At 45.4% G+C, this 22,370-nt stretch overlaps 1 protein-coding gene across 1 annotated transcript; it reads left to right on the top strand.

The window, feature by feature from the left end:
• Positions 1-16,584: 16,584 nt before the first annotated feature.
• Positions 16,585-21,957, top strand: SOX1 (SRY-box transcription factor 1). Its single transcript, XM_087938559.1, has 2 exons — positions 16,585-20,461; positions 20,499-21,957. Exon 1 carries the CDS (start codon positions 17,507-17,509, stop codon positions 18,692-18,694), a length of 1,188 nt encoding a protein of 395 aa, XP_087794685.1. The 5' UTR covers positions 16,585-17,506; the 3' UTR covers positions 18,695-20,461; positions 20,499-21,957.
• The last annotated feature ends 413 nt before the right edge of the window (positions 21,958-22,370 follow it).

The raw sequence follows: 22,370 nt of genomic DNA, 5'->3' as shown, positions 1-22,370 counted from the left end.
AATTTCCCTCATAACAGAACTCATTTAAACATCTCCACAGATATCCTGTCAATAAGAACTAGTCTTAGTGCACTCGCTTTCCACATATAATATACTTAGTAATCTCGCCAAATTCAGTTCTTTGGGGGGTGGATTTCTTTATATAATATATGTATGAAAAGAATAAAATTAGTAAGAAATAACTTGTTTGTAGATAGCTTGCTATCCTTCTTCTAAAAATAATGGCCTCAGATATAGCCAGAAAATGGTTTTAGTTCCTCATCACATTTCACCTGGAAATAAATATCAATTGAGTAAAACTAACCACATATCTAAATATCAAATAAAATGCCTACATTTAGACCAACTGTTGAATTAATGGACATAACTATACGGTTCTCTTGACAACAATACAAAAATGCATTGGCCTTTTCCAGGACTTTTAAAAAACTTCCCTATGTTTTGATTGGACACAGGTTGACTTGGATTTCATAAAAGAACATTTACCTTCAACAATATTCTTGAAAGATTCATCTCTATCCTCTCAAATAAATATTATATTAAGATAGGGCCACTGTAACTATTCTCAAAAATTGTTTCTATGATGTTTTTTTAAATTCCTCTTCAGGATTTGTTCTTCTTTTGGGTCTCAAAAAATATTCAATGTTTCCTTGGAAGTAACGCCCTCTGCTTTAAATGGACTTACTCCATGCATGTTAGAATGCAGTCTCTGGAAATGTCATGGTTAATCTTGCCTGTCTTTCATGCTAAATGGAGGTTAAATGTTTTGCCATTAGGACATTGCTTTCTTCATCAATGAAAGTAGTTGTCTACATTCTGGAGGTTTTTAAAAATACACAATGAATTCCTTAAGATCCCTGCCACTTCTACCATTTATCTAAAAAGTGGCAAGGCATTTATGAAATCAGTTTCCCCGCCAAGAGATAATATTCAAAATCATTTCAGTTGCACTTCATTTCCCAAGTTTTCTGTTCTTTTGAACATGACAATATATTCTGAAAATAATTGACTCAAAACTATGCATTTCCAATCATGTTTTCTGATCTTTTTTTAAAGTGGGGAAATGGCACAGATAAGAATTCCTTTAATCTGGATCAATATCCTTTCCTTCCAGTCCACCACCCAAGCCACAAGGATTAAAAGGACTCATTTTTAAAATGCATACACAAATGTATGCACATGCTCAGAGGTTCAAAATGCACATGTTTAAAACCATGCTGAGGAACTAGAAAATGCTAGAATGGGACAGACAATACCAAGGAGTCAAACTGATGACATGTTTTGGTTTTTTTTTAAAGTTAACAGTGGGAAAATGTGTGGCTCTTGTTCTCTCCTCCTGACAGCTGGGATATATGCAAATATCTGAAGAAACAAAAAATGCACAGTGTAATTCTAACATTAAATTTGATTTGTAGTTTCTGCTGTAGACATTCCAATAAAATCATGTACAAGTCTTCTCTGTATCATCCTTTCATTATATTGAGTTTGTAAAAGAACATGAGTGCAGAAATACCTAGAGCAGTTCTCAGATGAGATAAGAATTATTTTGGATCAGTGATAAATTGGCAAATTTTCCCACCATATTTCCCATCCAATGCCTGTATCTTAATGTTACTCTCTTCCCCATCCTTCCACAATAAAAGAGGAAATAAAAGGCTACACCCAGGACAAGATTGAACTTTGCAGCTGCAAAAGAATGGATGCATATACCTCTGCTTAAATTGATCCTGCTTCTTCTCTTTTGCTGCTCCTGTAAGCAGTTGATTTTCGTGCCATTTTTGAACCGTTCTCCCAAAGAATCGTCACATACATCATCCTTGGGTTATTTTGAGCATAATGAAATGCTCAGGTTGTTGGCATATGGATGAGCAGAAAAATCCAAGGAGCACTCTCTCATTCTTATCTCTATAGGAACAACTAAAACAAAAAGAGGAGTCAAAAGCTTGCTCGTGGAGGACAATTTTACCAAGTGCCTCATCGGCAGACGAGCCACGCTTCCCTCGACAGCATCGCCTTCCTTGGATCAGGGCGGTCAATTTCAAAAATTCTACCAGACTGAGATATGCGGTGAATTTTTCTTTTTTCTCTCTCTCGTAAGAAGAGCGCAAGAAAACAAGGTCTTGAACCCCCAATTTTACCCTCCCTCTTCCCACCGCTCCAACTCCCACACCATGTATCTCGAAGGCGCTTTAATGTGTGCGACACTGGACAATCTTTCCCCGTCTCCCCCTCCCCAAATATTTCTCTGGTAGGTCCCCTAAGCTGCGGACTTTTGTTTTGAGCACACATACACACTCTCCAGTACCGTTCTCTTATTTCCCTGTCTGAAATGTGAGAAGGAGCTGCTATAATTTGGAGGTTAGCTTGCTAAAGACGCCGCTTTTCAATAACAAACACGGCCAGCAGAGATGGTCAGGGTGCTGCTTTTGTGTACAGTTGACACACTGGCACCTTTTTTTTAAAAAAAAATAATAATGCCTGAGCTCAAACTCAATTTCACAACCCACGTTTGTGTGAAATGCAGGTTTGACATCTGTTTGCCAGAATGTTTTGCACTTAGCCTAACACCCACTATTAAGTGACAAAAATTGTGGCAGGTTGTCAAAGCCAGCTGACTGACAGGTGCTCCGCTTAACAAAAAGAGAGACAGCCGCGGGGGTGGAGGTGGGGAAGAGGGACACCATTCAACTCCTTGCAAAGCCGAGAAGCTCGCTCCAGTGCTATCCCCCTGTTCAGTATTTCCCTGCTTTTAAGCGGGGAAATGTAAGTGGCAGGCTTGGAATTGTCGCACCCAATTCATTTGGGGAATTGCAACATAAACAAGACTGGAGGCGATTCCAAAGCAAATGGAGCTGCAGTGCAGACGGTTGTAGCAGGAACTAAATCTGGATCATTTCAGCGGGATCTACTTCCCAAGTGTAGGTTTGGCTGCGATGAAGCGGAGTTTAAATAATTCCCTTCTTCTGAAGCGCCGGGGAAGGTGTACCACGCGGTCCCATACATCCAGAACTTCCCCGCAAGATTCCTGCGCCGAATTTTTCCAATGAAAACTTGGCCTTATTGGCGATTTATTCCCCCAAAAAAAAATCTGTTTGGTATCAGTTTTGTATCAGACTGCTTTTTTCCCTTTTTCGTTTTGAGAGAAAAATGTTAGGTTTTGACCTCTGGACGAGATGTTTAGATGAGTGCCGCTTTGGATCCAAAAGAAGGAGAAGGAGAAGAAGAAAAAAAAGAGAAGGAGAGGGAGGAGGAGGAGAGAGAGAGAGGTTCATAGCTTTAAAGTGCAGCTACTCTCAAGGGCCCACTTTGGTTTTTTTTTTTTTAAAGAGTTTGCGGGGAAACGATTTGACTCGGGATGTCGGAAGGGCGTCCAACAGCAGCGGCTTCCACTTAGAAATTTTGCTGGCGGCGGAGGGAGAAATGGAGGAGTCTCCGCTGCGCCGCCGCTCAGGATGGCTTGCAGCGATGGCCGCGCCCTTTTCTATCCCCCCCCCCCCCCAGTTCAAAGTAGCCCTTCAGCAAGCGCGGAGTTAGCCCGAGGGGGTCCGCTTTGTCCCACCAGGTTCTGGGTTCAGGCAGGGCCGTTCCCGGAGTCGTGCTAATGCGTGTGCGCACCTGGAGAAGCTCACGCCCATCCAGGTACCCTGTTAGACAGCCCGCCCCCCCACGGGGAGCCCCTTAGTGCCCCCTCCCGAGGCGAGGCTTTCCGCAATAGGCGCAGGCTTGTGGGAGTCCCGGCGAACGCCCCCTCCTCCTCCAGCAGGGAATTGCTGGAGGCAAGGAAAAAGCCGGCGAAGGGAAGCAGAGCGCGCGCTCTTCTCGGAGAAGGGAAGCCGGAGCCCCTCGCTGCAGGACTTTGGCCACGCCAAAGTATTCCGGTGTTGGGGGGGGGACACGGGACGGGTGGAGAGAGGGATCCTAACTTGCCAGCCCCAACAAAATAGGACAGGAACAACCCGGGAGGTAAAGGAAACCCCGCCGGGGAGGCGGCCCAAGAAGGAACCCCAGAGAAAAGGCGGGAGAGCCCCCAGATTCAAGGAAAAACGGGAGGAGGGCGAGGGAAGGGCTGGGTTCCCCTTTCTTCCTTCCTGCGGCGGGGTCCCCATCTGCTTTCCAACCAACTGCTCGGTCCTATTCGCCGAGACTGAAGGAGAAAAAGAGGGGGGGAGAAGCGACAAGAGTGGAAGTGGCTATTTATTAGACTCCTTGTTTGGTATTGTTCAGTGACACACAAAAGCGCTTCATTATATTCCAGAATTGGAGAGGGGGGGGGGAGTAGGAGGGAGGGAAGCCCTGCTCAGTCGCTGTTGTAGCCTTTGTTTTGTTGTGGTTTTTTTGCAAGAGAGAAACAATAACTTGAAATTGTCTAGAAAAGTCTTTCTCCGGGTTTTTTTTTTTTAAATCAATAATAAATTTCATTTCCGAGCTTCTCTCTCTTTCTCTCCCCCACCCCCGCAGCGCGAGAGTATGTGAGAGGGAGAGAAAGTGAAAGGGGAGAGAAAGCGAGCAAGGAAGAGGGTGTGTGGACGAGGGTGTGCGCCGCTTGCCCGGGCACTCTCGCCCGTGGCACTACGGTGGCGCAGCCAGCGCTGGCTGGGCGAGCAGGAGAGCGACCCTGGGCAGAGGGAGAGAGAGAGAGAGAGAGAGAGGTGGCGGCCGGCCAGGCGCGGGGGAAGGTGGCTGAGGCAGCCGGCCCTGCCCTGCCCTGCGGGAGAGGCTGCGCTCCGGAAGGCTCGCGGCGCGGGGAGCGGAGGAAACGGGAACTGTAAGTGGGCCGCGAACTTTTGAAGGGGGCGGGTGGGTGGGTCATTCTGGAGGGGGGAGGGGGGAGGGACGGGCACCACCCGGAGTTTGCAAGGGAGGCGGGCTTCCAACTTTCCACAAGTGGAAAGAAAGACCTCTTCCTAAAGCCGCCGCATCGATTGGAATGCCTGTGGAGAAGTGTGACGAATGAGAGGAGGAGGAGGAGGGGGTCTTCCCCTTTTTTATGATAGGGTTTTCTCCTTTGTATTCTTCCTTTTTTTTTTTTTTTTTGAGGCTGACCCTCCCTCCCACCCTCCTTATCCCCAAAGGCAGCACCACTTCCCCATTTCCCGCTCAGCAGGACAATGGGACCCTGGGCGATCAGCTCCTCCAGCCCGCTCCCCTTTTTTCCTTTTTTTTCCATCGACCCGCCCCGCATCCTCTCCTCCCGCAGCAGAGGGAAGGCGAAGGGGGCAGAGGCCAACACACCTTCCCGGGTTAGGGTTTTTTTTGTGCTTTCTCGGTTAAAGTGTTGGCGTGAGTGTCCCAGGAGCCGGTATTCTCTCTCTCTCTCTCTCTCTCTCTCTCTCTCTCTCTCTCTCTCTGAACTAAAAACAAACCCACGCAAGAACGCAGAGGAAGAGACGCTCAGCGAAGCAACCGGTTTCGAACCGAGACAGCCTCGCCTCCCCCCCCGGCCTACCAGGCTCGCGGGGAAAGTAGCACCGGGACCCCGAACCTCCCTCCTTGCCTGTTCGAGGGCGGGCTAAGGAGATTCTGCGACTATTTGAGGAAGGCTGAGGGGGCCGGTTTCCCAGGCGCTCAAGACGGCCTCGGCCATGGAGAGTAAGAGTCAGGCCCCGGCCTCTCTCTCTCTCTCTTTCTCTCTCCCCTCCTGCCAAACCACAGCCGGGGAATCTCTGACTCCGAGCTAAAGCCAGGTGAGCTTTGCTCTCCAACGGAGCGGAGCGCATCGCTCGAGCTTTCTTGGGCTTGCAGAGCTCTGGCGACGTGGCGCGATTCTTCCCACCCTACCCGCGTCTTCCTCTTCCTCCTTTCCCGGCGAGAAGAGGAAGACGCGCGGGAAGGCTGTGCCTGGCTTGGAGCTGCGCCCCCTTTTCCCCATTCCGGACGCGGACGGCTCAGATCCCTGGCCGGAAGAAGTAAGCCACTTCGTAAACTGGCTTCCACTCCTTCGAGGGCCTGGGTCTCCCAAGAAAGGGCTTGGGAGAAAGCGGGAAGCCTCTTTGTTTCAGGGGCAAAAGACGGGTCTGGGTGGGTGTTCGTTGAGGAAGGGCTGCAAAAGAGACTAAAAGGAAGAGAGCCGTTTAAGATGCGTCTGCTCTAAGGCGGAACAAAGCCTGCGGTTATCAAACGGGTCGGAATCACCCGTTTGACTGTGGCAAGACGCTTCGATTTCTGTTTGTAGCTACATGAAGTCCTTCAAAAAAATAAAAAGAAGAGAAAGAAACAGGAAGGCGGGGGAGAGGAAGGAAGGAAGGAAGGAAGGAAGGAAGGAAGGAAGGAAGGAAGGAAGGAAGGAAGGAAGTTGGAATTCACACAGGGGGACTTTAAATTATTAATGTTTCAATACAGCACGTTAGCAAACAACCAAAATAAACATCCCAGGAGGCTTGCAACTCTCTTGGTGTAAATTTCTTGGAAAGGCAAGCTGGATTGGGCCTACAGTCGCAGATGTTTTAGGAACTGCCCTCTCAAAAATTGGGTGACAAATTGGGCGGGAGCCTTGCTTCACATGAAAATGCTTTCCTACTTTTAACAGTGAAGTGGCTGGGGGGTCCAGACCACCGAATCATTTCAGGTGTTAGGAATGAGGAATCCCCAGGACAAAACCAGCAGAAATAATTTGAGTAGATAGAAGATTTCTCTGCCAGCTCAAGTATACTTGGAAAATATGTGCAGAACAAGGAGGAGAGGGAAGGAGAGGCACAGAATCACACAAATACAGGCACTCCAACTCTCTTCCCCACTTCCTTTTCTTTCAAAAGCCCAGAAACCTTTTACAAGCTTCAAATACTTTTTTTTTTTTGCAAAATGACGCCAGTAGGAATAAATGGATGAGACTCCTCTGTACAGGTCCCAATTAAACTTTGCATTAATATCATATTTCATTCCTTATTTAAATGCATAAACTGGCAGCCACCTGGGTTCAAGTAGTATAGAAGCAGAAGGTGCTAACCTTGTGATAAATAAGTTTAGAAAGAAGTCGTGATTCCTGAGGTAGCAAATAAATACCTCTGAGTGGTGGAACACACAGAGAAAACTACCCTGCTCTTAAATAGGATTGTTGTAGGAAGGGAAGAGAGCAACTACTTGTAGCTAGCTACCTATATAGTTTTTCCTGTATGCTTTTAGAAGTTGTTTACCTGTTATTTTACAAAGATATAAAGAATTCTGAAGTCAGCCTTGATAGCACAGTTTCGATGTTCCCTCCTGGAACACAGGATTTTGGCTCCTGTGCTAAGCAGATAAATGAACACGGTTGTCTATGGGATTCCTTCCAACACTGGGATTGTATGGTTCTAAAGGTCTAGAAACAATGCCTAAATCTTGGAGAGGCATTTCTATAAGGTGCTTGAAGAAAGAAAGAAGTTCAGATTGGGCCCGGACCTCTTCCTCCTCCCACATCCTTTCAAACTATTTGGAGGGGAGGGAAGAAACAGAAATGGCACACGAATAGTTGCATATGACACACTTTGTCAACCCATCGATGTCCTCTAACTACTTGGACTTCAGCTCCTATGAGACCCTGGCTTCATAGCGAAGGACCAACTTTTGGAAGTTTAGGAATGTTGTTTCCAATAAAGTTCTTACACTCATATTTAAAACCATTGACATTGCAATAGTGATATCATTAACAGCAATACCTGACCTAATCAATAACCTAGCTCAGGAAGATGAACATTGTTATTTCACACCCAGCTTTTTAAAAAATGGTATTTTGGGGGGAACTGGACTCCACCTTGTAGACTAGAGGAAGAGATTACTAAAGCATTACATGGAGCGAAGGAACGCTCCCGTTCACCGCACCGCGCCTTAAATGCGCAGGAACTCCACCTGCAGGGTTATATTTAGATGTCTTGCCTTGTTGCCTGTTTTCCCCGAGCAACTATAGGATGCGGCTGCCCAGCTCTAAATTGGGTCAAAGTGATGTTTTAATCTCATAGGAAAAGTGTATGAAAAGACAAGATGTAATTTATGGGAGATGCTCCGATGAAAAGAGAGATTGGAGTGGATGATCCCGCGCTCTCTCGTGAACCTCGTGTCATGCCTATATTGAAGCCTGGGTGGTTAATCTAATTTGCAATAACAGGGGGACGCTTGGAAGCGGGAACGCGGCGGGCGGGCGAGGAGGAGACTGGAGGAAAAAAAGAGAAACGGGGGTTGGCTTACTTCATCCCTTCTGTTGATGTTCCCTTTATCGAATGCCTCCTGGCTCGTCTCTGGAAGTCGAGGGGTGTCTTTTTATTTGGGAGGTTAGAGAACAGCTTTTTGGTTGCTTCTAACACCACACGTCACTCATCCGACTTGCCCTGGCCTTGGCTTCCAAAGCGACTCCCTTAATTCCGTCTCATTACAGTGTAAACGGGAGGCGTTAATCAAAGCAAAGCAACCCTGTACATACTTGCATTCCGTTTCCTAAACTTACCTAACCCAGCACTTCATCCCTTCAGCATTTGTTGTTTTCCAACCTCACATCTTGAAATAACCGCAGCAATGACAAACCCCGGAGGCTGCAGGGCGTATCATTCGCCTCAAAACAACAACAACAACAACACACCTTTAACTTGCGTTGCATTTTCCCTGTCAGAACTGAGCAACCCTCACCCTCAACCCCCCCCTCCCCCATCCCTACCCGCTCAGTATGGAAGTGGAAACGAACAAGCCGCCTTGGGGAACCGCGGTGGATTTGTTTGTGTGTGTGTGTGTGTTTTAAAGGCTTTCTGGTGATTTCGTCTTATACGCGTATTCCTTTAGCAACACAAAGACGCAAAAATTACAACTCTTGAGTAATGTCTTTTTAAAGGTGCATTCAGACTGTTAATTACAGGGTGGGGGGGAGGTTGTGTCAATGGAACTTTATCAATGAGCCGTTTGATTCTGCTGTAATTACCGACAAAATAAGACAAGGATGGATCACAATAAAGAATATTCCTTTCACAAAACAATATTGTGCAGGGAGCCTCGTGAAGGCACAATGCAAACAAACCGTTTGTAAAAGGCTCTCCCCGACAAAGCAGGACTCGGGGCAGCTTCCAGCCTTCCTTAGGGGAGCCGACTTCCCAAATGCCCACGAGAAGATCCGAATCCGGGACCAACTCCGGCGGGGAAAAAAAGCCCACCTGAGCCCGCCCATTTCCCTCTGGGGCTTCCACGAGCAGGACAGGGCGAGTGCGCTTAACTCCTGCGTAGGAATGCGCCTCTCGAATAGCGCATCCTAAGCGCATCTTCAGCAGGGCTTCCGTGGAGCGCCTGTGTTCCTAAGGGGGGAAAAGGGAATTGGGGAGACAAGGAGAGCCAGGCGCTCTGGCCAAAAGGAACCGCAAATAGATTTTATCTGGTAGGTGCGTAGGCTGGCCGGACTGCCTGCCTGCCTGCCTGCCCTACATCTATTTGGCTCCAAATTGGAACATCTGGGGACGTTATGTATAATAGGGCAGAAAGCATTACGGTGGAGAAATAAGTGTTCCAACGAGTAAGGTGGATTTATTTCTGGAAATCTGTCAGCCGATTAGCGGGCTCCTCTGCAACTATTCTCTCATTAATTCTGCATCAGTCCAGCCCCAAGTCTTTATAATTTTAATAATTGGTTTAACCGTCAGCATGGACACTCCCCTTATCTGGTTTTGTCTGATAAAATAGATGAGTGTCAAGAACGTGGTCTCCAGGAATAGAAAACTGAGCCGTACGTAACAGTAGGACAGTACGTTATAATGGCATTAATCTGTTTTCTTTCCCTTACTCGTCTCTGCTTTGTTCCATTCCTTATTTCTTTCGAGATGCGTGTGTGTGTATGCACACACTATAGGTGTATGTGTGTATGTGTGTGTATGTTGGTCTTAGCCGTTTTCTTTTCACTTTGCTTTCCGCCTTTTTTTAAAAAAAAAGGACAAAAGAAAACGAAGTGTTTTCCTCGGTGCCTTTTGGGTGGCGGGAAAAAAGATCAGGTTAGGAAAGTCCCTCTGCATTTCAGCTGCGAGACAAAATCCCTCAACTGTTTTTTTTTTTTTTTTTGCGAGGGAATAAGGAAACAGGCCGGTGGTAATACATTTTCGGGGCTCGAACAGGTAACCTGGATGGATTCCCAGGACCACAGGAAAAAACAAGGCTAACTTTCAGGGACCTTAGGAGCCGTGAAAAGAGGCACCGGTTGTGGGGTAGGGCTGGTTAGAGCTAAATCAGACCATTCTTTATTTCAGTATACCTCTTTCGTCCCAAGAGAGAGCGCACCGGAGAAGCCCGTAATATGGCGTGAAGTGGGTGGGTGGAGAAGTTGAAAACGAAAGCGTTTTGTGAGTGAAGTTTTAGTTCTTGTCTCTGGCGGGTCTTTCCCATTACCCCGCCCCACTCTTTCATTCATAAACCTGGTGGTAACTCTAGACGCGGTTTGAATATTATTGGCGTCTCTTCCCTCAACTGCTCCCTCCGTTCCGTTAACCCAATTACAGAATTCATCAAGAACTGTGTTGAATTATCTCTTTTCCATACAGTATCAGCATTAGCCTAATTAAAAGCTATAATGTCTGATATAATGATTAAATCGTTAGCTCGGCTGTAGGGAAGCAATATTTTGTTTTCCCTTCAATTAGAAGCTGATTGAGGTTTTTCAGAACAGGTCAGCTGTGAAATTTGAATTATATGTGTGAGCACTGTTCACAGGGGTGAGCCCCCATTCGGAAGCTCCAGAGATTCTCCAAACGCTTTCAGCCAGTGGGCTGGAAATCGCAACACACACGCACACGCACACGCACACGCACACGCACACACACACACACACACACACACACAGAGGCGTGTGCGCGCGCACACACAACTCACATATGCCGCGGGGTGGAGTAGAGGTTAGGATCTCTGGAGGAACCTACGGGAGGCATCGGGCTTGGTTGGTGGAGGACATAGAACGGGCTTTGCAGCCTAAAAAGAGTCGCAAGTCGCAAGTCGGCCAAGCCGCCTTCGCGCCTCTTCAGAGAATGAAAAAAGCGGTGGGCTTGGCCCGGTTTCAGGCTGAGTCCTCCATGCCGGTCTCCATCTCCCGACTTTTCCTAAATATTTTAGAGGAACCCTTTCCCTTTCCCAATGGGGCATTGGGATGCCTTCGGGCAACAGGGAAAGGCCGGGAAGCAGCTCTGGGGAATCGCTGCAGAACAGCCGAGGGGGACCGGGATGGGGGGGACGCGGGGACTGGTCGCCCAATTGCATGTCCTCGGGCTATTCCCGGCTCCAGGAATCCCGAACTGAAGAGCAGCCACCAGACGGCGATCGCCCTCTGCGCTGGGGAGACCCTCGACGCACCGCACTTGCAGGAGCTTCGGGGTCGGTCGGATATTCCGAGGGGCTCTCCCGCTCCCTTCCCTCCACTCGCCTTTTCCTGGTGGGAAACTTGCGGGGATTTGCCAGAATCAGCAAAGCGGACCTTGGTTGTTCAATGAAGAGTTGGGGAGCAGCACAGGTTCCAGAGTCAGAAGTAAAGGCATGAGGGAGGGAGGGAGGGAGGGAGGGAGGGAAGAAGGAAGGAAGGAAGGAAGGAAGGAAGGAAGGAAGGAAGGAAGGAAGGAAGGAAGGAAGGAAGGAAGAGATTGTGCTCCCCATTTGGTGAAGAAATTGAAAGCAACTTTGTTGGGATGGCTGTGAAGCTCCCTTTCTGGATTTTCAGAGAACAAAAGTTTTAGTATAGAGCCAAGTTTGCTTTCTCGAATACTGTACTACTCTTCCCTTGTAGTCCCTTTGCCCCTCCCCTCTTTGCTTTCTGGGCAAAGAGATTTGGCTGCATCTTTTTATGTACAGTGGCAGATTTTTCCTTGAACTGCGCTTCTTGTAACGGCTCCAGGTGGAAATTTCTAAAACTTCCTGACTCTCTGTAGGAACATATGTGGAGTTCTTTGGCCTACTGATAAGGCAAGAGATACAGGCATCCTGATTTTTCCAACTCATTTTGTAGGTATAATACCAACCCCTGGATCTTCAAAGCAAAACAATTTCTAGCTTGTCTTGTGACAAAATCAACCCATTTCAGAGAGGCCTCTATCCAGTTACCCTGGGAGAATAATCTCGAATTTGGCAACCTGGCTGAATTGATGACTCAGGAGGGTATTCCCTATTCCCATTCTCACCCCTCCCCAACACCCCCTCTGCTCAGAGGCAGACCCTACTTCTCTTTGGAACTGAGATAGACGTCCTCCCTCCGTCTGTTTGAAAAGAGTAATTTTCTCCCGTTCGTTCACTGGTTTCTATATAAGCACAACACATTACTTTGAATATTTATTTTGCAACAGCAATGGGTTTCATGGATTTGAGGTACCTTAGGGGGTTGCAATTTATGTTTTTTTCTTACCACCCTTTTATAATAATTAGAAGAATAAACACACAAGCTTATGAACCCAACTTGTTTGGACACTCACTTAGGCCCTTTAGTTGCCATTTTTCTAGTTGCCATTAGAAGATTTTTTGAGGGGAGTATAAGAAATTAGTCCCTCTGAAGAAAAGCAACTCCTGAACGTTTTTGTATGCATCAAAATCTCTAAAAGAACTTGCAGGATTTGCAGATCTTTCCACCTTAGCAACATCTGTGGCCTGGCCAGATCCTAAGCTCCCTGCCCTAATCTCACTTTGAGGCATATCCACACAGGATCAACTCAGCATCAGAATAATACAGATATGGTTTCCCATCCACCCACCCTATCCAGAACAGTTGTGTTTCTTGGCTAGGGATAAAAACTGGAGAATAATGCATTAGCCTCAAGAGATTGCTTTCCCCACTTTGTCCAGTGAAGGCATCTTGGGACCAAGCACCATGTTTACCATTGGATCGACAAGAAGAACAGCTGTCATTCACCTGTCACTTAGCAACAACATATATCTGCAGGTGTAGATTGTTCATATAGACTTAGTCCCATTTTAGTATAAACTACATTAAAGCATGCTAACCCACCATCAGTTCAGAATATGACAAAGTCATATTCATAATAATTTCAAAGATTGAACTGAGTTTTCTCACTTAAAACTGAACCATACATACCAGAGAGTTATTAAATAAATAACTCAAACCAAAAAAAAAAACGATATAGCAATGGGTTTTCATATTGCACAACTAAACAGCACAGCTCAGGTTTATGGATGTCCACTCAGGAATATACCCTATATATATTCATACAGTTTTTCTGAATAAATGCTCACAAAATTGCCTCTTTAAATAGATCAGGATAAACCTCTATATTGTATTCTGTTTCATTTTTAATAGGATTGTTTAATAACTGATCAACTGAGAACATACAAAAAATTCATATTCTGTAAAAATGGAAAGAAATGCAATAGTTTGTTCATGTATTTTCTTATTTACTTACTGGAGTTAATAAGTCACTCCAATCCAATAAGACTCTGACCATGAATAGTATAAGTAACTATTTGTGTTAAATAAACTGGGCTTTCCTAAGTAATATGTCTGGAAGTTCAGTTCAATGTTCCCCACCTTCTCTTTCTTTCTTTTTCTCTTTCTCTCTCCCTCCCTCCCTCCCTCTCTCCTACCTGCAGAATAAGATAAACAGTGTCTTTTACAGCTTATTTTCTATAATTTTTAGTTTTGATATTCCACACTGAATAAGTGAGATAATTATTCCATATTGAATGCTAAGCACTTTCACCTATCAAGTAAGGATCTTGAATGAATGGATTTTTTGCTTAGTCCTTCTGAAAGGGCTACTGTCCATCCTAGCTGACAATGATAAAGGTTGAAATTTGACAATTTACTAAGACATTACAAAGGGGAAGATTATTTAGATCTTGTTCCATGAAATGGTATGGGCTCTCCTTTATATTATTTCCATCTGGATCCCTAAATCCTTGAAGATTTCTTCCTTCAGGCTCTCAACTATATACTCAGCAGAACTTTCTCTGAGGGTGCCACAGTTGAATCAAAGAGAAACCTATCTAGAAACCTGCCAGAAATTTCCAGAGTAGTTTGGTTTTAGTGCTAACTGCCACGATGTCCTTAGCTTCTATTCTAAATATTTTATGATCATGCTAACCTTGGACTTCTGGAAGCTGTACACATCTGGAAGGTATCAGGTCAGGGTGATCTGCCTCTCTACAGATGCTCTTTTCCAATGAAATAATTTCCAGAGCAGCTAACAGAGAAACTTTGTGGTTCTTCAGAGGTTTTTCATCTGGTGCAAAAGACAACTGCCCAGGAAATATACCCTATTTTCTCTTTGTGTTCAGCCTTCGAAAGTGGAGATAATGTAACAGATGGGCAACATTATACAAGGCTGTGTACATTAAGAAAAGAACTGCACCATAGAAACGTTGCAGAAGAAAATTGATGGATTGGGCACTGGATAGGCAACCTTCAAGGCTATGCAATGAGAGGTTCTGAGGGAAGCCATCTTCTGTGTATGTTTCATGATATGAAAATTCCCGTCACTGTGTATATTGCTCACAGATGGAACCATGTATGTAGGTATATAAAGCAATATAGTAGTACTATTCATTTAGTTACAATTGTAAATTCACTTGAAAACCATAAAATATACTTCTAACTTATTGCATCAACCATAATCATAATAATCTCCATTGTATTTTAACTACAATACTAGCAAATGAGTTACCAATTTAATGGGGTGAAAAAGTTGATAGCAGCAACTTTTTGAAAACAGTAATGGAATGCAAAAGGAATTATTTGACACTCTCTAGTTATATTTTTCTATTAAACCATTACTTATTATACATTTAGATTATGCCAAACGCTCTCAAAAGTCAATAATTGAAGAAAACATGGAAAATATTTTCAGGTAGCAAATAACCAGTGAAATGCAAACACACAGATACAACTTTCATACCTACTGAAGTGAAATCCTAATAGTGCCATCTTATATTAGCACACCTTGTTTAGTGTGCAGGCCTGGAGGGTTATAACTGAGTTTCTCAAAACCATAACGTTTTTATAAATTATTTCATTAACTGCAGAAAATGGAATGACTATCAACTATAACTAAAACATTGCAAGAAGGCATGTGCTATCTTGGGGATGTATATCTCTAAATATTGAGTAAGGATATGAGTGCTAGTTTTTTATTATTAAAAATGCTTCTTCTTCAACAAGTGTTTCCTATGAACAGGAACCAAAGAGAGACAGTAGGACAACACAAGTTTAACATGATCATCCAGTGGGAAAAAAATCCATTACTGCAACCAGGACATAAATCAGAGAAAGATAGTTTATTTAGGACTTCAGTTTGATTTGTTTGGGCAATACAAGACTTACTACCAATAAAATATACAAATGATCCCTCTAATTCTTAAATGCTAGATTTCAAAAAGAGTTCCTATAACTCAATTTTAACTAGTTTACCTGAGAATTATTTATAATACCATTATGCACCTCTCATTCATAATGTTCATAAAAGATTGTGCAGCACATATTTAGTTGACAGTGCCCTTCTCATTACTTCAAATAATCAAGTTCAATGAGCCCTCTTCTTCCATAAAACATGTGCAAAGTTGTCCCAACAGGTTAATCTAAAAGTTTACTTTATCTTTCTCAGTGCCTTTTTATTTTTAACGACTGGCCCACGTGCATGCACACACACACACCCAAATACCCCACTGCCTTAAGAAGGGAATGGATAAAAAGAGGAAAAAGAACCTTTCTGATATTAGATACAAAGTCCACTTTAGGAGCAAAATTATATTTGCAAGTTGCAAACTTTCTACCAATCCACTTGTGAACGCTCTCCTCTCCCCGTTGAGATACACGCTGTGTAACTCTATGCTAAACTCTATGCACCACCGCCTGTGGGTTTGTGTGTCTGTGTGCGCGCGCATTTCAAATTTTGAACAGTTCGATCGGGAGGGGGTGGGGGGGATAAAACGCTGCCAGAATCCTGATTCCAATGAGAATCGCTTGGTCCTTTGTGGCATATGACCTCCAAAAGGTTATTGTGGCAATTGGTGCCGTTATTGATGCCGCTATGGTAGCAATTGGTGGCTATTACCGCTTACTTCAGTTGGTTCTGCTGCTGCTGCTGCTGCTGCTGCTGCTGCTGCTGCTGCTGCTGCTGCTGCTGCTGCTGTTGTTGTTGTTGTTGTTGTTGTTGTCGCCGCTGCTCCTGCTTGGGTCGAGTTTTAATGGTGGCTCTGGCCCCTTCCGTGGTCCCTCCCAGAGATTCACACCCTCTCCGCCCCCGCCCTTCCCTGCCAGCTCCCGAAGAGTTTGTACTTCTCACCTCCGGACGTCACTCCTCAATTGCGCCATGCAAATCAACCCCCGCCGGCGCCCTCCCATTGGCCAAGGCAAACTCATTTAATCCCAGTTCGGTGCGCCTTGTATGGCTGCTGGGCTCGCCTCTCGCCGAATCTCTCGGCTGCTCCTCCTTTCCTGCTTCCTCCGGGCGCGAGGAGGGAAACCACCGAGAACAAATTATTGTGCAAGTTCTGCTCCCTGGCTGGAGGCTCTTTCTTTTCTCCTCCCCTTCTCTTCTTCCTATATTCTCCTCTTTCTTTCTTTCTTTCTTTTTCTTTCTTTCTTTCTTTCTTTCTTTCTTTCTTTCTTTCTTTCTTTCTTTCTTTCTTTCCTTTCTTTTCTTTCTTTTTCTTTTCTTTCTCTTTCTTTCTTTCTCTTTTTCTTTTTTCTTTCTTTCTTTCTTTCTTTCTTTCTTTCTTTCTTTCTTTCTTTCTTTCTTTCTTTCTTTCTTTCTTTCTTTCTTTCTTTCTTTCTTTCTTTTTCTTTCTCCCCCCTCCTCCTTTCCCTCTTATGCTTATCGTTTAATTACGTCTCTTTTCTCCCCCCCCCGCCTCCTTTTAATTTTGCGGGGAGCCGAGGTGATAGAGGGGGAGGGGGGTTTCCTGTCTCTTTCCCTCCGTTCACTTGGGACCGGCGGATGCGAGTCACACACGCTCCCTCCCTCCCTCCCTCCCTCCCTCCCTCCCCTCTGCCTCTCTGCCGGTGGAAGTTAGCAGAGAAGGGGGGGGGGGCATTAGATCACTTCGGCAGCGGCGAGAAGGAGGGGAGTCCTGCCTTTGAAGCGCGCGTGTACCAGGCGGCAGAACGAAAAGAAGCGTCGAGAGTTGGGCTCCCATTTTCTCCGTTCTCCTCGGCTCAGCGGAGCTGCGGGACTGTCGCTGTTCTTTACCCAGCTCTCCTCCGCCTTGCACCTGTTCGAGTCGCCTTCGCCGCCGCCGCCGCCGTTCGCCTCGGGCCAAGGCGGTCCCCGGAGGAAGAAAGTTTTGCTGCCGCCTGAGGAGATTCCCGCGCGCGCGCTCCCGCTCTTTCTTCAAGCTCCCAGGGACCAGGCGAAGTGCCCCCGCAGGCAGACCCTCGGGGGCTCCCCTCCTCCTCCTCCTCCTCCTCCTCCTTACCTTTGATCGTCGTAGTGCACTCTTATCTCATTTCTTGCGCCTCGGCACCTCGCCTTCTCTCTCGGACTCCTTCGTCTGGGTTTCGCTTCGCCCGTCCGCTCGGCAGACGCCCGGCTCCTCTGCTCTATGTTCTGACATTGTGGAGCCTGGTGGCCCCTAGCAAACTGCGTGAATGTATAGCATGATGATGGAGGCGGACATGCACTCGCCCGGTGGAGCCCAGGTCACCACCAACCTGTCGGGCCAAACCGGTGCGGGAGGAGGAGGAGGCGGTGGCGGCGGCGGCGGCGGCGGCGGCCCCAAGGCCAACCAAGACCGAGTCAAGAGGCCCATGAACGCCTTCATGGTTTGGTCGCGGGGCCAGCGGCGGAAGATGGCCCAAGAGAACCCCAAGATGCACAACTCCGAGATCTCCAAGCGCCTGGGCGCTGAGTGGAAAGTCATGTCCGAAGCGGAGAAGAGACCCTTCATCGACGAGGCCAAGCGCCTGCGGGCGCTGCACATGAAGGAGCACCCGGATTATAAATACCGGCCGAGGAGAAAGACCAAGACTTTGCTAAAGAAAGACAAATATTCGCTGGCCGGAGGGCTGCTCGGCGCCGGTGGTCCCGGGGGCGGCCCTCCGGTAGCTATGGGCGTAGGAGTGAGCCCCGCCGGCGTCCAACGCTTGGAGAGTCCCGGCGGAGGTGGCCCCGGGGGTGGCGGGAGCGCCGGCGGAGGTGGCGGAGGCTCAGGCGGTGGCTATCCGCACATGAACGGCTGGGCTAACGGCGCCTACCCGGGCTCGGTGGCGGCGGCGGCGGCGGCGGCGGCGATGATGCAAGAGGCACAGCTCGCTTACAGCCAGCACCCAGGCAGCGGTGGACATCCGCACGCCCACGCTCACCACCCGCACCCGCACAATCCCCAGCCAATGCACCGCTACGATATGGGCGCCCTCCAGTACAGCCCCATCTCCAACTCGCAGGGCTACATGAGCGCCTCGCCGTCGGCCTACGGCGGCATCTCCTACGGCGCCCAGCCACATCAGAACTCGGCCGCGGCGGCCGCTGCCGCCGCGGCCGCCGCTGCCGCCGCCGCCTCGTCAGGAGCTCTGGGCGCGCTGGGGTCCTTGGTCAAATCCGAGCCTAGCGTCAGCCCACCCGTCACCTCAGCGCACTCGCGGGCCCCTTGTCCCGGGGATCTACGCGAAATGATCAGTATGTACTTGCCCGGCAGCGAAGGCGGGGACCCAGCGGCCGCAGCCGCCGCCGCCGCTGCCGCCGCCGCCGCTGCCCAAAGCCGGCTCCACTCTTTACCCCAGCACTATCAGGGCACCAGCACAGGGGTGAACGGCACCGTGCCCTTGACGCACATCTGAGACGGACCGAAGGATGGATGCCGCCGCCGCCGCCGCCGCCGCTGCAGCCAAAGGGGATTGTGGTCCTTGGAGCGGGCTGGCTCCCTCTGCGCCATCCCTTTCCCCCAATTCTTCCCTTTTTGTACAGAACCAGGGCGATGCTTTGAAGTCCTTATAATTATTGTTATGATAACAAACATTCATAGTACAAAGGATAATGAAGAGAAAAGGTAACAGGTTGCTGTAATGCTAACTCCTTCTCGTGTCTCCCTCAGCCCAAAGAACTAGGTTTTGAAACCAGTGGGGGTTATTATTATTATTGTTGTTGTTATTATTATTATTATTCCTTCTGTTGTTGTTTTAGACGAACTGTGTTTTAACTGAGATTTTTTTCCCTCCTTTTGTACAGTATTTATCATTCACCCACAAACCACATAGCCTTTTTATTTACTAAGCAGTACGGGAATCGGGAGAGAAACTGAGAGAAGAAAATGCTAATTATTATTAATAATTCAAAGGTTTAGGAGATGCCAACTTCTTTGCCATATAGAAACATTAACTGGTCGCTATTGGGGCAACTTCTTGTGAAGATTTTAAAGCCTAATTAAAGAAAAAATAAAGTCAAGAACCATCTTAAAACTTTTTTGGGGTGCTTCTTATAAAGCAGGGTTCTTTTGGTTTTGTTTATTTATAAGGGTTTCTGTTTCATGATCAAGAACAATATTCTGAATTTTGTAAATGTTTCTTATGTCTGCATTTTTCTTTTGGTAACTTTTTATATTTTTTCTTGTAAATGCATTGTGGAATAATTTTAATTAATTTTAGGCATTAAAAGGGAATTCATAAATGTGTATATAGTTTACTAAAAAGCATTTTCGCTGAAGAAGAACAAATAAAAATCTAAAGATAAGTTTGATTCTGAGTTAAATCAATTTCAAAATAAGATTGGAACCAGGTGATCCAAAATATACTAATTCATGACATACCTTTAAACTGGACACTTTGTATGTATAAATATAACCGGAAAAGATTGGTAACCACAAAAATGTAACATGGGGTAGACTTTCACGGTTTTTATTTTAAAGCAATTAGATCTAATGATTTAAAGGCACCAGGCTACAAAAAGGAGGCTTAATTTAGTCCCAAACCGACTGGGTGACTTTGGGCCATCCACACTCTCTCAGCCCAACTTATTTCACAGGGTTGTTGTTGTGGAAAAAATAGGAGGAAGGAGTATTAAATAAGCTTGCCACCATGAATTATTTTTTTAAAATATTAACAGTAGATTTTTTTAAAAAAGCAAAGAAAGGAAAGTGGGTTTTTTATTTGTTTTTAAGTGGTGTAGGTTTGGGATATTATTTTAATAGCTGTGCAGTATGGTTAAAAGGCAATGAAGTAAATCATTTCTACGCTATATTTCATTTATTTTGTTAAATTATGAAACTGCTTGGTAAACGTAAATAAGTTTTTGTTTCTTTGGTTAGCACCAGAGTTTTAAAAAGTTTGGACTATGCCTCTCCCTCCCCCAGCTCCCAATTTCTTTCATTCCACACTGTGTTTGTGGTATTTAGATGAAAAACAATTTATTGTATGAATATTGATCAAGTTTAGGCACAATGAAGGATAGCTAACTTTTTAAAAACGGTTGCTATATTGCCCCAGTAAAATGATCTTTTGGGGCAGGATAAATGCTGTTACATTCGAATAATATATTTGTTTGCAGAAATGTCTGTGGTTCAATGTTTCAAATTTTACTTTAAAAGTGATTACCTCCATGGCTAAAATGAAGTTAGATATTAAACTTGACAGAATACTAAAGTCAAAGGTTAGGTTGCAGATTATAATTATTGCTTCAGCTTGGGAAAAAAGAAAGAAAGCAAACATATAAGGAAACTCATGCCTGTTAATAGCCTGGGTGGGGGATGGCAATGGAGCCAAGAGGAGAAATGTTGGGTAAAGCAAATGTTTAATATTTTATTTGTGTCCGTTGCCTGCAGTTCCTGAAACAACTTACTCTGAAGTAACCTCTACTGAATCTCTATGAAATCCTTGGGTGGGTGCCAGTTTATTCCAGAGTAAAACCTTTGACAGATGAGAAGCCACACACATTTTCTAGAAGTAAGCTCCTCTGGTTTCAGGGACATTTATTTTGAAGTGATGTGGTTAACAACCACAAGAGCTGACTATTGGATTTCTTTTAGAAACTGCTTACGTTATATTGCTTTGCGGTCTAAGCAATAGGCATCTTTATTTAAATGATTAGTTTTCTTTATAGATTGGGGGTTTTGTTTGTTTTTTTAATAAGGAAATAAAATATATTTCCATTTTGCTTGCTTATTTTATTCAGTACAATTTTGATTTTTGGTTAATTCTACTTCTTCCCTGCACACACACACACTTTTCTCTGATGCCCCCTAGTACTGCAGATGAATGTTTTGAAGTGGTGCTCTTGTGACATCAGTGAATCTATGTATCATTTCCCAACCGAGATTCTGCCAAGGAAAGACTGTTTCTTCTGGATAAACCAATTGGTGCTTGATCTGTGCTTTCTCTCTCCCTGTCACATTTCACTTTGTTGGTTGAGAAGACAGAGAAAGGCAGAAACATTCCAAAATTGCACCTTTACTTCAATACACCTGTTCACAAAGTATAGAGGCTTGCAATCTGTGCAAATAATCGGTGAGCTAGTTTGTTAAATTGGCAGCTGTCAGATCCAGAGCTGATTTTGTAGAGAAATGTAACAAACCTCTTAGTGTTTGAGAAAGTAATCTGCATTTCCCTTTGCATGCAAATCACCCCAGGAACTGGGGTGAGGTTGGGTGAGGGAAGAAGTGGATGGGGAAAGGTTAAATACCAAATGTACTACCTCCACATTATGGCATCGGGTTTGGTATTTCTATTCTCTTGTTCTGAGCATTAGCCCGCTGGATGTTATACCATAATAACATCTGTGGCACTATTAATGTATTCTAATTAACCTCCTAATTCAAATATACCTGCAACCCTTAAAACATTTCACTTTACTGGTATTAGAGAAACAATTAGGACCAAAGTATAGTACGTTAAAGATCCATTGGGAAATAATGAAGTATGTGCTTGTTGATTGTCCAACTATAATCAGTTGGACTAGAAAATACTTAACTTTGGTTGCCCGGTGTCCCTGTATTGCTAGTGGTCATAATACGAGGGGAAAATACTACCTTTATTACATTTGTTCAGTTTGTTTCTGAACCATTGGTGTCTGTTTCTATTTTATTTTTCTTTATTTTGACATCTTTCTAATCCTCATAGAATAAATCCTAATAATAATAAAGTTAGGTTTTTTTTTTTAATGAAATTGCCTGTTACTGAGTAATTGAATAGAGACAACTAAACTAAACGGTAAACAATTGTTTTATTTTAAATATTTCTCCTTTGGAAATGCAGAATTGTTCTCCCTACAATTTGACTGGCAAAGCTATTAAAACCACCTGTGTGGGTTTCTTTCTGCTGAAGGCTGCTTCTTCAGTGCTACGGAGAGGTTGTTCCAGATCAACGTAGAGGCAACGAAGCGTGAGGAACAGTGGCTTTGAGAAGTTCGGATACCCATGCTTCGGGACTGTAGTGGGGAACGAGAACAATATCCCCCTCAGCCCAAGGATAAAACGCAGCACCTTAGCCCGCAAACAAATCTAGCGTTCCCAGGTAGACTTGAGCC

The sequence above is a fragment of the Pseudonaja textilis genome, chromosome 8 (assembly GCF_049901715.1).
Source record: "Pseudonaja textilis isolate UNSWEBS1 chromosome 8, rPseTex1.2, whole genome shotgun sequence".
Taxonomy (NCBI): domain Eukaryota; kingdom Metazoa; phylum Chordata; class Lepidosauria; order Squamata; family Elapidae; genus Pseudonaja; species Pseudonaja textilis.
Note: the sequence above shows the minus strand (reverse complement) of the source record. Positions and strands in the feature narration are given on the sequence as shown.

Bases quoted from the DNA above. Each gene is read 5' to 3' on its own strand.
- SOX1 (XM_087938559.1), top strand. From the start codon at position 17,507: ATGTATAGCATGATGATGGAGGCGGACATGCACTCGCCCGGTGGAGCC.